Source organism: Rhinopithecus bieti, unplaced genomic scaffold, assembly GCF_001698545.2.
Source record: "Rhinopithecus bieti isolate Rb0 unplaced genomic scaffold, ASM169854v2 scaffold_43, whole genome shotgun sequence".
Lineage (NCBI taxonomy): Eukaryota > Metazoa > Chordata > Mammalia > Primates > Cercopithecidae > Rhinopithecus > Rhinopithecus bieti.
The window spans coordinates 519,044-534,101 of record NW_016803060.1 but is presented as its reverse complement, the minus strand read 5'-3'; the positions used below and the strand labels follow the sequence as shown (position 1 = coordinate 534,101).

Below are 15,058 nucleotides of genomic sequence, written 5' to 3'. Positions count from 1 at the left end.
CTCAACAGATGTAAGGCAGTGGCCGAACCCCATTTCAGCTAGCGGTACCCACCCTCAGCAGAGTCGCTGCCCTTACCCAATATGGCGGTCCACACCGCTTCCGTCGCTGCTGTAGCCGCTTCCTGCGGCCGGCCCGGGTTCAATCAGCGGCCGACAACTGTCTAGGGCTCAGACACCACCAGCCAATGAGGGAGGGCAGCGTGGAGCCGCCCGTCTGGGCTCCACGGCTTATGGACCAATGGAGATGTGGCGTGTGGGAGGGCGCGGAGGGACCCCTGCCAATGGGGAGCTACGGCGCGCGGCCGGGACTTGGAGGCGGTGCGGCGCGGCGGGTGCGGTTCAGTCGGTCGGCGGCGGCCGCGGAGGAGGAGGAGGAGGATGTGGGCTACGCAGGGGCTGGCGGTGGCGCTGGCTCTGAGCGTGCTGCCGGGCGGCCGGGCGCTGCGGCCGGGCGACTGCGAAGGTGCTGGATGGGGGGGCCTGGGGCCGCGCTCCGTGACCCTTCTGGCGACGGCGCTGAACCCCACAAAATCACCCGACGGCGGGGGCCAAGAGGGCGGGGCGGGGGTGACGAGGGGTCCCGGCGGGGCCTGCACGAGGAGGCTTCGGCACCCGCCCTGGTAAATCTTGCCCGGGCCTAGAAAACATTGGTCGGACGAGGAAAAGTTGAGACTAGATACCGTTGAAAACTTGGCCTGAAATCTCCATCACGCCTGAGTTATTGTCCCCACCACCGTCCAGAGGTTACCGCTCCCCGTCCGACGTCGGGAGCCCCAGGGCTGGCCGTGGGTGCTGCGCCCTGTCTGTTGGGATCACAAAGCTGCACCTCTGGGTCCGCTGTTGTATTTGGAAATTAGCAGCAGCATTTTGATGGTTTTTCTCCTCACCTTCCAGTCTCTCCATTTACGAGGTCACAGTGAGTCCCGTCTCAAGGACACGTGTTCACCATGGGCTTAAACTTGATGAAAGGAGCAGGGAGGAGTCGTTTATAGGTCATTGGGTGATGCTTGGTCTTTTGATTCCCTGGGTGTACCAGGGGACCCTTGCCACCTTGAACCGGGTTCCGTCTACCTGTACGCAACTGAAAAAATCGGTGATGGAAAAGCTCACCTCTAATGATTCATCCCCATGTCTCCTATTAAAATTGTTGGCGGAGTTCCTTCCTGGTGGATTGGAACAGCTTGGTGATTGCTGAGCATCTCCCGTCCCTCTCTTTTCCAGTTTGTATTTCTTATCTGGGAAGATTTTACCAGGACCTCAAAGACAGAGATGTCACATTCTCACCAGCCACTATTGAAAACGAGCTTATAAAGTTCTGCCGAGAAGCAAGAGGCAAAGAGAATCGGTTGGTAAGTAGTTGGTGACCCTCCCCAGCTGGCCCTGGCTCATGTTAACCCTCAGCTTCACTAGCCATTTGATAAAAGGCCTTGCCCACCTCTCTATTCAGGAAGCCAGCTACTCTCCATGTACTAATGTGAGACTGAAGTGCTTCTATATCCTTCCCAAAGCAGGCATGTATTCTGCAACTGTGATTTTTTTTTAATCCTGTTAGTCTTTGTTAAGCACCTACTATGTGCTGGGCACTGGGAGTATCGGGAAAGAAGTGACAGGCACACAAATAATGCAGTGTCTGGGTGTCATGAAGAAAATGGACCAGTAGGTGCTGATTTAGAGTGGCCATGAAGTCTCTGAGGAAAGGTTATCACTGAAGTGAGGTAAGAACATCCCATACAAGGAAGAGCAGTGTGCGTGCCCAGAGGCCTGAACGAGTTTGGCATGTATGTGGACAGGAGAAGGTGACAGGGTGCCCACAGGATAGGCAAGGGCCAAATCAAGACAGGAGCCCTAGTGAAACAATGCGTTTTCTAACTTTAATTTCCCTGGCAGTCTCTGGCTTATCTCTCTGTTAAAGGTTTGAACCCTGGTAACACTTAAACTCATTTGGTAGCTGTCAGCTCGGACTGAGCATGTGTTAAGAGTCCAGGGTTTACACTGACTGAATCTGACTACCAGTACAGGCAGGGCACTGAAAAATGCAGCTGTGGGCCAGGTGCGGTGGCTCATGCCTGTCATCCTAGCACTTTGGGAGGCCAAGGTGGGAGGATTGCTTGAGCTTAGGAGTTTGAGATCAGCCTGAGCAAAGTGGTGAAATCCCATCTCCACAAAAAAATGTTTCAGCTGGGCACGGTGGCTCACACCTGTAATCCCAGCACTTTGGGAGACCGAGGTGGGTGGATCACCTGAGGTCAGGAGTTCAAGACCAGCCTGGCCAACATGGCAAAACCCCGTCTCTACTAAAAAATACAAAAATTAGCCAGGCATGGTGGCAGGTGTCTATAATCCCAGCTACTCAGGAGGCTGAGGCAGGGAGAATTGCTTGAACCTGGGAGGCAGAGGTTGCAGTGAGCCGAGATCATGCCACTACACTCCAGCCTGGGTGACAGAGCGAAACTCTGTCTCAAAAAAAAAAAAAGTTTTAATTAGCTGGATGTGGTGGCCCACACTGGTAGACCCAGCTACTAGGGTGGCTGAGCGGGAAGGATCACCACCCAACAGATTGAAGCTGCAGGGAGCCATGATCATGCCACTGCATTCCAGCCTGGGCGCCAGGGAGTCCCTATCTCAAAAAAAAAAAAAAGTTAGGCCCTAACAGAGAGATGATGTTTCAAGGTGTCAGTATGTTTGGAGGCGATGGCTCTCAAGCACCTCCTGAAGGCCATTGTCCTTTCTTGATGCAGTGCTACTATATCGGGGCCACAGATGATGCAGCCACCAAAATCATCAATGAGGTATCAAAGCCTCTGGCCCACCACATCCCTGTGGAGAAGATCTGTGAGAAGCTTAAGAAGAAGGACAGCCAGATCTGTGAGCTAAAGTATGGTGAGTACGCCTAGTCCTTACTTAATGAATGCTGTGCACCTTCTGGGTTTATTTCCCATCTGGGAGAGGAAAATGATGAGCTAGAGTCATGAGTGGATTGTATCGTTTGACAGATGGTGCTAAATGCTGGAGGGCTCTGGCATGGAAGTGGATGGAGGTCAGAATAGGCCTTATTGAATAGGTGATATTTCAGCAAACTTTGAAGGAGGTGAGGATTAGCCAAGAGGCCAACTAATGGAAGAGCATTCCAGGCAGAAGATACAGGCAGGATAAAGGTGGCCAGTGGCATGGCAAGTCAGAGAGCATTGCAGGCTGGTTAGGGCTTTTAATCTGCATGAAGTTAGGAGCATTAGGAGTTTTTGAGCAGAGAAGCAACATGGTACGACTTGGGTTTATCAGCCTGGTTCTGGTTGCAAGCTCTGAAGCCCCAGTGATCTTTACTATTCTGAAAAGAAATGCTATGTCCAAGTATGCAAGTCCAAGAGTTAGGAACTACAGCATGTCTCTTGCTGACCGGGTCTCTGGTTGTATATAGTCCCAGTCTTCAGAAACAGGGCGTCTTCTGAAAAACTTGAATGGCCAAGGACCTGTGTTCGCCCACTTGGGTCTTCTGAGAGTCATCCTGGTACAGGTCCAGTTGGCTCCAGGTCACTGTGGTCATGGAGAGTAAGTTCCTCAAGGGCCTGAGCAGGGCTGCTCTTTGTCACCAGCCTGGAGCTGTTAGTCTGTGGTGACTATGTCAAAGGCCCTTGGAAGATGGGAACCATGTTTCTCCTGTAAGGACAGTGTGGCCTCTGTCCCTATCCTTGTCCACACTGCATATCTGTAGTAGACACAATATGTGGCCAGCCTTCCTGGTGAAGAGGCTAGTTCCCTCTTGTGGGGGCAGTAGGCACTGACATGCCTGTAAATGTGTCTGGAAATGTCTCTTCCTCTGAAACCAGTAGGGCTGGTTTGGCCATTCAGGGAGTGATATATTCTGGGACTACTGGGGGACTGCAGCTGCTCCACCCAGCCAGTGACTCTCCCTGCTCTCTCCTCCAGACAAGCAGATCGACCTGAGCACAGTGGACCTGAAGAAGCTCCGAGTTAAAGAGCTGAAGAAGATTCTGGATGACTGGGGGGAGACATGCAAAGGCTGTGCAGAAAAGTCTGACTACATCCGGAAGATAAATGAACTGATGCCTAAATATGCCCCCAAGGCAGCCAGTGCACGGACTGATTTGTAGTCTGCTCAATCTCTGTTGCACCTGAGGGGGAAAAAACAGTTCAACTGCTTGCTCCCAAAACAGCCTTTTTGTAATTTATTTTTTAAGTGGGTTCCTGACAATACTGTATCAGATGTGAAGCCTGGAGCTTTCCTGATGATGCTGGCCCTACAGTACCCCCGTGAGGGGATTCCCTTCCTTCTGTTGCTGGTGTACTCTAGGACTTCAAAGTGTGTCTGGGATTTTTTTATTAAAGAAAATAAATTTCTAGCTGTCTTTGGAGAATTATAGTGAATGCTGAAATGGGGTTTTGCCCCAGGAGGTTCCTACCAGTTTATGCTTTCCAGTTGCAAAGTTTGGGGGGATATTCATTTCCATTTATCCCTCAACCCACCAGCGCTGAAAAGACCAGAGCAGGACATAGGGGCTAGGGCCCGCTGATGTGCCTGGGTGTGTGCCACTAGAGGGCAGCAGGCACTTCAGCAGAAAGCAGGTAGGGGGTGCTGGGCTTGATACCCAGCCCCTTGATACCATATCTGTCTTAGCCACCCAAGAGAGCTGGAGGCCACAGCTTTAGGAGGAGTGAGTCTGGATACATTGGAGGGGCTTAAATTGTGGCTCAGTACAAGCAAGACGGTGTGTGGAATGCGGTTTTCTGCAAGGATGTCTTCAGTAACAGTGCATGTCAGCACTGACATCTCGATGCTGTTGGCCTGGCCACCTACTTGCTCTTTTGTCGATCCCAAGCCTCTGATGTCTATTCCAGTTTTTGCAAGACTAGCAGGAGTCAGCTTATACAAGGAGGGAGTGGGAAGCTGCCTTTTGCCTTTGTTTACCCTAGATTAGTCTTAACAGTTGAGGTCCAGGGTTTTTCTGGAGTCTGCTGCTTAAGCCACGCTCTGTGGCATTGGTGCTTAGGAAACCCAGTTGTTAGTGTGAGCTGTGGCTCAATGAAGACACCTGTAGAAACCACCTGAAAGGACGAACTAAGAACCAGTGCTTTCCAAGGAATTGCTCTTGCCTCAGATCACTTTTGTCTCCTAACCTCAAGTTTGCCAGTAGGAGACCTTACAGGCTGCTGTGGAACCCCTTGCTTTCTTCCAAGACCTTTCCCCCTGCACCTGCCTGAGCTGCTCCAGGAGCTGCTTTCTCATTGTGAGAAGAGGGCATGACTTGGTGTGCTCTTCCCCATCGCAAGGATTCTGTGCCGGGAATTGGGTCAGGTTCTACCATGGCTCCAGCAACTGTCCTTGGAGAATGAAAGCTTCCTCAATGGGCTTGAGCACCTGGGCACCCTTTCCCTCACCTCACCTGGGGAGAAGAGGTCCTCCTGAAGGTGATGAACAGGAGGGTACTGGCCAGCGAGGGCTCAGCGTGGCAAACTGATAACGGCTGGCACTATCTGTGCATATGGCCTCTTCATCCTTAGCTCTTGTGACCCTACCTTTCCAGCCTGCTGTCTGCCCAGATGCCCACAGAAGAGGGTGGGACCCAAGAGTGGTGTTAAAGAGTCTATTCCAACTGAACTGCAACTGCAGGCTTGTCTCCGCTTTCGGTTACTACCTGAATGACAACAATTGTCCTCATGGCCTTTTCAGGGACTCCTGCAGGTGAACCTACACGTGGAGAATGCACGGAATGTGGGCCTTGGATCCTGGGCAGGGGCTAAGGAAGGGCATGCATTAGTCCTTGGGGTTGTCAACCCCAGATCCCAGGCAGGAGATACCAAGGAGGGTGATGCGGGGTTTGCTCAAGCCTAGTCCTGGAACTGAGGGGATACTATATAAAGAGACCACTGACTGGGTTAATGCCCCAGACCCCAACGCCCATGGAAACTGCCACTCTTGCTCCAATCAGCGCGGGCTCCAGCGCCTGCAGGAGGAGGTAGTTGGACCCAAAGCGGCAAAGCACGCCAGGGAGCACAAAGCGTTAGGTCGTCCCGCCGGCCTCTCAGGGTTCCCTACACTCCGCGTAGCCTCCAAGCATCGGCCATACAGGCCGCGCGGTGGCGCCAGAGCGCGCGACCCAGGCCCACTCTCCCGGCACTCACAGGGTCACGTGGCACTGGGCGACGCTGCGCGATGAGGCAGGCCCAGCGCGGGTCTCGCCCCGCCCGCCGCAGGGTCACGTGGCACGGCCGGCGCAGCTTGATAACGCAATGCCCGGCCCCCTCGGCGCCGCTCCCCGCCCCGCCCCGCCGCCACCGCCGCGCCGAGTTCCTTTTGTCAGATGCGGACGCCGGGCGCTGCCTCCCCGGCCGCCGCCCGCCGGCCGCCGCTGTGAGAAACTACGGGCCGCCCGCACCGCCGGCTCCAGCGCCATGAAGCGGCAGAGCGACGCGAGACTCTAGCCCGAGCGGGGCAGCAGGCTCGTCATCGTCGCCAAGCGTGCCGCGGGAGCGCGAACGGTGAGGCGGAGGGCGGATGGGGCGTCGGCGAGCGCACAACGCCTCTGCGGGACGCCAAGCCACCCGGTTCCAGCGCGGCCCGCGACAAACCCCGCGGCAGCGGAAGCGCGGAGTGGGCATCTGCGACGGGCGCGACCGGGACGCGATCACCGTGCGAGTAGCGGGCGCCTCGGGCTCAGGCGGCTGGGCGGCGGGGGACGCGGCGGCAAGCGCCTCGGGGACCCGGGCGCCTCCGGCTTGTCGCCCCGCGCGTCTCCTCTGCCGCCGCCTCCACCACCGCCTGGGGCCGAGCCCGCGGGTCCCGGCTCATCCGCAGCCGCGCCTGAGTACAAGACGCTGCTCATCAGCAGCCTGAGCCCCGCGCTGCCTGCCGAGCACCTCGAAGACCGGCTCTTCCACCAGTTCAAGCGCTTCGGCGAGATCAGCCTCCGCCTGTCGCACACGCCTGAGCTGGGCCGTGTGGCCTACGTGAACTTCCGGCATCCACAGGACGCGCGCGAGGCCCGCCAGCACGCCCTGGCCCGCCAGCTGCTGCTCTACGACCGCCCGCTCAAGGTAGAGCCTGTGTACCTGCGCGGCGGCGGCGGGAGCAGTCGACGAAGTAGCAGCAGCAGCGCCGCCGCTTCCACGCCTCCCCAAGGGCCGCCCGCGCCCACCGACCCGCTCGGCTACCTCCCGCTGCATGGAGGCTACCAGTACAAGCAGCGCTCGCTGTCCCCCGTCGCTGCCCCGCCCCTGCGGGAGCCCCGCGCCCGCCACGCCGCCGCAGCCTTCGCCCTGGATGCCGCGGCTGCCGCCGCTGTGGGACTGTCCCGAGAGCGGGCCCTGGACTACTACGGGCTGTACGACGACCGTGGGCGCCCCTATGGCTACCCAACTGTGTGCGAGGAGGACCTGATGCCCGAGGACGACCAGCGGGCCACGCGCAACCTCTTCATTGGGAACCTGGACCACAGCGTATCTGAGGTGGAGCTGCGACGGGCCTTCGAGAAATACGGCATCATCGAGGAGGTGGTCATCAAGAGACCTGCCCGTGGCCAAGGTGGTGCCTATGCCTTCCTCAAGTTCCAGAATCTGGATATGGCCCATAGGGCTAAGGTGGCCATGTCGGGCCGAGTGATTGGTCGCAACCCCATTAAGATAGGCTATGGCAAGGCCAACCCCACCACTCGTCTCTGGGTGGGTGGCCTGGGACCTAACACCTCACTGGCAGCTCTGGCCCGGGAGTTTGACCGCTTTGGGAGCATTCGGACCATTGATCACGTCAAAGGAGATAGCTTTGCCTATATCCAGTACGAGAGCTTGGATGCAGCCCAGGCCGCCTGTGCTAAAATGAGGGGTTTTCCCTTGGGTGGACCAGACCGCAGGCTCCGCGTGGATTTTGCCAAAGCAGAGGAGACTCGGTACCCCCAGCAGTACCAGCCCTCACCACTCCCTGTGCATTATGAGCTGCTGACAGATGGATACACCCGGCACCGCAACCTGGACACTGACCTGGTGCGGGACAGGACGCCCCCACACCTTCTGTACTCAGACCGAGACCGGACTTTTTTGGAAGGGGACTGGACCAGCCCCAGTAAAAGCTCTGACCGCCGAAACAGCCTTGAGGGCTACAGTCGCTCAGTGCGCAGCCGGAGTGGTGAGCGTTGGGGGGGAGATGGGGACCGTGGTTTGCCCAAGCCTTGGGAAGAGAGGCGGAAACGGAGGAGCCTTTCCAGTGACCGTGGGAGGACAACCCACTCCCCATATGAGGAACGCAGCAGGACCAAGGGCAGTGGGCAGCAGTCAGAGCGGGGCTCCGACCGCACCCCTGAGCGCAGCCGCAAGGAGAACCACTCCAGTGAAGGGACCAAGGAGTCCAGCAGCAACTCCCTCAGCAACAGCAGACACGGGGCTGAGGAACGGGGCCACCACCACCACCACCACCACGAGGCTGCAGACTCTTCCCATGGGAAGAAGGCAAGAGACAGCGAGCGCAATCACCGGCCCACGGAGGCCGAGCCCAAGCCTCTTGAAGAGCCAAAACATGAGACCAAAAAGCTGAAGAATCTTTCAGAGTATGCTCAGACACTACAGCTGGGTTGGAATGGGCTTCTGGTGTTGAAAAACAGCTGCTTCCCCACGTCTATGCACATCCTAGAGGGGGACCAGGGGGTGATCAGCAGTCTGCTCAAAGACCACACTTCTGGGAGCAAGCTGACCCAGCTGAAGATCGCCCAGCGCCTTCGACTGGACCAGCCCAAGCTCGACGAGGTCACACGACGCATCAAGCAGGGGAGCCCCAACGGCTATGCGGTCCTCTTAGCCACCCAGGCAACCCCCAGTGGCCTTGGCACTGAGGGGATGCCCACAGTGGAGCCAGGTCTGCAGAGGCGGCTTCTCAGGAACCTGGTCTCCTACTTGAAACAGAAGCAGGCCGCAGGGGTGATCAGCCTGCCAGTGGGGGGGTCCAAGGGCAGAGATGGCACAGGCATGCTCTACGCCTTCCCACCCTGCGACTTTTCCCAGCAGTACCTCCAGTCAGCACTAAGGACATTGGGCAAGCTAGAAGAAGAACACATGGTGATAGTCATCGTCAGAGACACTGCCTAGCCCAAGCCTGTCTTTCCCAGCGTCATGTTTGTGTCACAAAAGCAGTTATTTTAAAAATCTGATCCCCTCTCTACCCTACCACTTTGGTTTGAATTATCTCCTGGGTTATTTTGGTTCATTTGGGTGGGGATCAAAGTCCTGTCCAGCACCAAAACTAAGTTCTTAGATTTTGGGGAATTTTTTTTTTTTTCCAAACGGTGAGAAGGGAATCCGGTTATGTTGATTTCTAGTGTACAAGATACTGTCTGCTGTGGTTCTGTATTTTTTTTATTTTTTGACCAACTGTATGGAAAGTTGTCAGTAAAACCTTTGTCAGGATGGATTTTTAAACCTGTTCAGAGTCCTGGTTTAATCAAGCTAAGAATTGAAGACTTCCCTAGTGCATGTACACGAATGTCCTACGTCATCTTTCCAGCACCACTGCTGCATAGGTCACTCTCGGCCTCTCAGTTCTTCAGGCTGAGTCTGGACTCTAATCACTCATTTTTATCTTGGCTGACAGGCAAGCTTCAGTTTGGGCTCTGGACCCTGCCACACAAGCCCAAGTAGAGCCCATGCAAAGGAAGGGATGAGGTGAGCCCAAGGCCCGTGGTTAGCAGCTACTGATGGTTTTTTTCTGCCCTAAACGGTGTGTGTCCATCATCAGTTTGAGCTGTAGCTGTTGGACAGAGTGCCCACTCAGCATGTTTGGCAGCAGGTAGCCTTCAGCAGCTGTGCAGTCTTGTACAAAGAGACGCTGTGCACTGTTGATGCCAGGGGGTCTCAGGGCCCCTGATCTGTCCAGGTTCCCTCTGTTTTGGCCTCCTTTCTAGCCTCACTCAACCCGGGGACATCCAGTGTTGGGAGACGGAGTTGCCTCAGATTCCCAGGGGCCCAGCAGTCCAAATACTGGAATGGAGGGTTGGAGGCAGCCTTCCTTGGATTTACTCATGAACTGTGCCTAGATGTTTGTGATTTTTGGCTTTCTCTGGGTCGTTCAGGGCTGATGGGTAATAGAGCAGGCCCGTGCCCAGTCATACCTAGAGCTTTGTGGGGGATACCGAACCTCTAGACTGAAGTACTTTTACAAAGCTACAGGGGAGCACAGTGGACTAGGGGATGCCCTTGGTAACTGACATGACGGTTTCCTAGGTGCAAGATCAGAGCATGTGCCTACACTTTGTGCCCTGATGTTGAGGTGGAGACCATTGGGAAATAGTAGATATTTTTCTGGAGGTAAGTCACAAGTCACTGAGGGGTCAGGCAGTGCTAGAGGTTGAAGCCACTCAAGCCAGTTGGGGAGGAAAGGGATGCAGAGGTACCCTCTAGCTGGAAGGGTGAGATTTAAGGTGGTATGGACAGTGTGGGCCAGGGAGGAAAACCAGAGCACACAGTTGTCACCATGGAACACCCCAAATGCCATTGTTCAGAGTGTCTGTGTGGCACCTAGGATGTTCAGACGGAACATCGTGAGGGCTGATGAGAACAGAAGCTCTGGTAAGTGAATGAGCCCCTAGATAACCAGGAACTCACTCCTGATTCTGCTGGCCATGGCATCCTCTCTCCAGGTCTAGTCCCTTACCCGAGCTGGGATGAGGCAGCATGAGTGACACCTGAGATTAGAGGCTGGGGCTCAGTGCAGGCTGTGGAGAGGCCACGCTGGTCCACAGGAACACTTGGCAGTGCTCTTGTAGACCCCCTCGGTGATGTGGAATGGACAGGCGCTTTGCAAGAGAGCAAGCACGTTCATAACAAAACAGCAACACAAGGACATGTTAAACATGTTTATTTGCCTGTTTTTACTTGAGCTGTGGTCACAGCTGCCAGGTACCTACGCAAGTCAGTTGGGTACAGCAGGACATGCCACCATTCCAGGGTAGCTGGTACTGCCAGAAACAGGAGTGGGTCTTGTCCTGTTGAAGGCACACTGCAGGGTTTTTCCTGCAGATCTCCAACAAACGCCTGAGTCACAGGCCAGAGCTGCCTTGGTATGTAAGTCCAAAACTTCTCTGGGCTACCTATCTTCCTTCATGAAGCGGGTGCTCAGGACCCAGAAGAAGCTACCTCCCAGCTTTCTGAGACAGAACCAAGTAAAAGGAAACATGCTAGAAAACGTGCCTGGAGAAGACACTTCAACCTTTGCCTTATCCAACCCCTCTTCAGAGAAAGGTGCCCCATGGCCCCAAAAAGAACTGCTAAGTTTTGGTGAGGAGTAACACCCTGGCATGACCTTCCTTCTGCTTCTTGGCCCTCAACCACTTCCTCTGGCTCTTAAGACCCAGCAGGTTCTGTGAACTCTCAGGCCTTGGCCAGCACTAGTGAGGGGAAGTCAGGTAGTCAATGCCCTGATGATTTTATGAAACTGCCCCAGTGAGAAAACTCAGGCATCCAGTGCCCCCACCCAGGGTTCAGGTCCTGTCTAAGGTGTTGCTTAAAGACAAAAAGGCAACATTTGCCTCACCGGTGGTGTGCCACTGTTCTCATGCTGCCTCCTATGTGACTCTGATTTTGAGCCCTGGTAGAATAAGGAAGAGAGCTGATGCTTCCTCAGACCCTTAGCACATGTTCCTAAGGGTGTGTTGTCAAGCCAACCCGAATTCTGCCTCCCTATTATAGTTCCTATCTGCCCCTTAGAGACCTGTGGGTGCTCCCAGCAGAGTTGAGACTGGCTCCACTGAGTTAATGACTAGAATATAGTGCTTTCACTACTTCTTGATTGTTAACCTGTTTTCTTCTGATGCTGGTCAGTACCAGCAGTCAGACTATTCCACTGGTTAAGTGTTAACTACCATTAAAGTGAGGCATGAAGCAAAAGAGCTGAGTCCTCTGCTCTCCAGAGGACTAAGAAATACCTGTGTGACACAGACCCACTTCAGTGTGTACAGCAAATTCTATAGTGCTCCTAAGCCCAGCAAGGCTTTACCTGCCCCTGGAGAGTTTTAGCCATCTTGTGTTTCTTGTTTACTTCACAAATTTGTCCCCCTCTTCTCTCTGTTAAGGGAGAGAAGTCACTTTAGCTGGATAATACCTATGTAACAAACTGAGCAGCTGTTATTTGGGCAAAATCAAATGAAGAAAGACTATGATTTTGTATTTATTGTGGGAATGGAAAACAGGGTGGGGTGGGTGGGTGAGTGAAAAGGTAGAAATCCCTGGTCCTTTGCCTATTGGTTACACAGTTTCACCATAGGCCAATTTTAGGGGCCTCTGAAGTATGTTTCTACAAACGCAGACCAAGCTCCACTACCCCAAACCTGCCAGGACTGCTCAAGTCCACTGTCACAATCCCTCTCAGAAAACATTAGTAGCTGTTGCCCTAGCTACACAGAAGGCCAAAATGCTTTTTCACTCCTTAGCTTTGCCAGCTGCATCCTCCAAAACTTCCCAGAATACCTCCCTTTCCAGTTCCACCAAATCTGTACTTGGGAGCAGCCTGTTGGATCCAGAACATGAGGACAGAGAGCTGTGCCCACAGAGGACAAAGCCCTGACCTCTCCTCTCTCCACATTACCCTTACAAAAACAGGTCCTCCCCATGAGAGAGCTACAGGGCAGAGGCAGACACTGTGAGTAAGCTACTCTCCTCCCTGGAGTGCTCTATGTGGGCAGAACATGCTCTCCCTGCCTCTCCTGTAAGGCGTCTCCTCTATGGCGTGGCTAGAGCTGCAAAAAAGGGACACGCCCCACTTGGGTAAAAGAAAATAGGGAAAGGCCATAAACAAAGACAGACTTGTAGTTTATTTTGTATTTTTTTTTAAATAAATACACTTTACATTAAAGAAAAGGCCTTTGATTTGTAATTTCCACATTGGGGAGAAAGGGAAGAAAAAAAGATTTTGAAAACTGAATCACAAAGAAAAATAGAGGGAGTGAACTTATATCCTAAGTTCCCTCAACTCCACAAAACCAGTATCCACAATGACCATGCTGCCCCCAAATCATGAAGGTGAGTGAATTTAGGCATTTACCCAGCAGACAGAGTGTCTTCCTCCCCCACTCTGGCACGAAGGAAAACAAATTAACCTGACAGCATATGAGGCAACAAAACAGGTTAAAAAATCATATATTATATTTATAATAAAATATTCTTAATCCTTATCAATTTAAGAAACCACGATTTTCCTTTTCATTTAAATACGTATGTAAAAATGCCTCTATATTGTTATTTAGACATCATTTTCTTCCAAAGAAAATGAAGTGCAGGGACAAGAGACCTGGTGGATATAAGTTCATACCCTCAGTTATAAATGCCTGTTTTTTTTTCCTTTTTAAAGTTTTATAAAAAACTATTTCTTGTTCTTTAAGTAAAGAACATTATACAAAGAAAATATATTGTGAAATACCCCAGAGACATGTTTTTTTTTCCCTTGAAAGATATGTCCATTCTAGGAAATGGTGGGGGGTGGGGGTGGGGGGGTGCAGAGTAGGGCCTAGTAGTCCCTGTTGTCATTTTTGTGGTTGTTATTGTTTCTGGAAGGACTCTCGGGTGCCAATGAGGCTCTCTAAGCCATAATCCTCTGAATGCAGGGCATGCAGCTCCTTAAAAGACAGACAGCCCTGGGAGAAAGAGAAGGGAATATGTTGTGAATTCATTTGACTCAGTTTCTCGCCTGCCAAGAATCTCTTCCAAGCAGTGATGGTTCCTCACTCATTCAGGGATAAGATGATGTCATCTTCCAAATCAGAGTTGTCAGAGCTATCAGCTGAAAGGGAAGAATAGGGAGAGACAAGATTACACACTAGGCTTATAGGAAACTTTCATAAGGAAGCACCTGCACTCACATACATTCATGGCCAAGCAAGGTTAAATACCAGTTTCCAGAAAGAAGAAAACACATCAATTAACTGCTTGGAGCTGGCTCTGGAGAATACTCCTGTTGCTTGGCAACTGTATTCTCCCTGGGACCTTTTGCTCTCCTAAGGGCCTGGACACAGTGCCCCTGCTTCCTGCCTGGGAGGTGCTGAAGGAATCAAGCGAGTGCCATCTGAAGCTTCCCCCCCATGCCACTTTAAATGGCTGCAAAGGGGCAGAGCTGAGGGGAGGAGTGAGTGAGCCTCTATGGCCCTTGGCCTCTGGTGTCCTTCAAGAATGGGCACAGGCCTGCCTGACCTCAAGAGACCACTACTAGAAAGGCAGGCTGAGACCAGGCAAAAGTGAGAGATGTAACTTTTCTGAAACACCTTAGTCACGCCCTTCAATCCTCAGAAGACCAACCACCAAGACAGAGATAGTCACCCTAGATTCATGCCTCTGTAATTTCGGAATATGGTCTGCAAATTATATTCCCAAAAAGGTGCAGGCCAGTTTGTAGCAATACAGGAGAAGCAGCTACCCATCCAGAGGCAGGAGGCCAGCAGGAGCAGTGTGACGCCCTGGAAGATAGCACTGTCTCTGATGAGGACCCTCTCTGTTTGATAATCTGCCTTCTCTGGCAGCACATGGACACATTAACACTTCTGGAAGGATCTGTTAAGGGGTGAAACTTAAGTGGTAGCAAAAAGGACCCTCGAGATGAGGTAGATACACCATATCTGGCTAATCAAAATCAGAAAGAAACAGGGTACCTAGCTGTAGGGACTCTAATATTCGCTGAGTCAAAGAAAAGGAAAGTTCTCAGTGCCCAATTTGATTACTCGTAGCTCAGGAGGCTATGAAACCATTTTAACAAGGTCCCCCGTAAAACAGACAAACCCTGAGCCGGAGCCCTGCAAATGCCCCATGTGTTAAGGGGCAGTCACTAGATGCAAAGAATCCCTCATCAGCCTCTTCCAGTGCCTAAGAGAATCAACTCTTAGATAAACAGGGAAAGAACAATTCATGTTCCCAAACCTTCCTTCATTCACCATCCCCAAACACAATTTCCTTTAGGAGGAAAACTGAAGTGGACAAAGGAAAACCAAGAAAAGCATCGCAATGATACCGAAAAGTCTTGAAGTAAGCAAAAGAAATGGCTGACAAAACCAGTGTTCCTGGGTCTAAGTGGGCACACTGA

General features: G+C 52.9%; 3 protein-coding genes across 3 annotated transcripts in view; 2 read left to right on the top strand and 1 right to left on the bottom strand.

Moving 5' to 3' along the window:
- Positions 1-223: 223 nt before the first annotated feature.
- MANF (mesencephalic astrocyte derived neurotrophic factor) lies at positions 224-4,364 on the top strand. The gene is given in 5 exon segments (XM_017890114.1): positions 224-275; positions 278-463; positions 1,222-1,349; positions 2,739-2,880; positions 3,925-4,364. Coding segments are annotated over 5 exon segments (678 nt in total). The 5' UTR covers positions 224-238; the 3' UTR covers positions 4,110-4,364.
- Positions 4,365-6,408: 2,044 nt separating this feature from the next.
- On the top strand, positions 6,409-12,844 carry RBM15B (RNA binding motif protein 15B). The gene is given in 3 exon segments (XM_017889897.1): positions 6,409-6,426; positions 6,428-6,553; positions 6,556-12,844. Coding segments are annotated over 3 exon segments (2,676 nt in total). The 3' UTR covers positions 9,088-12,844.
- The window catches only part of DCAF1 (DDB1 and CUL4 associated factor 1), a 117,158-nt gene continuing 112,936 nt past the window's right edge, over positions 10,837-15,058 (bottom strand). The window contains 2 exon segments of the mRNA XM_017888069.1: positions 10,837-12,057; positions 13,676-13,768. Of these exon segments, the coding sequence (XP_017743558.1) occupies positions 13,710-13,768 (59 nt within the window). The 3' untranslated portion in view covers positions 10,837-12,057; positions 13,676-13,709.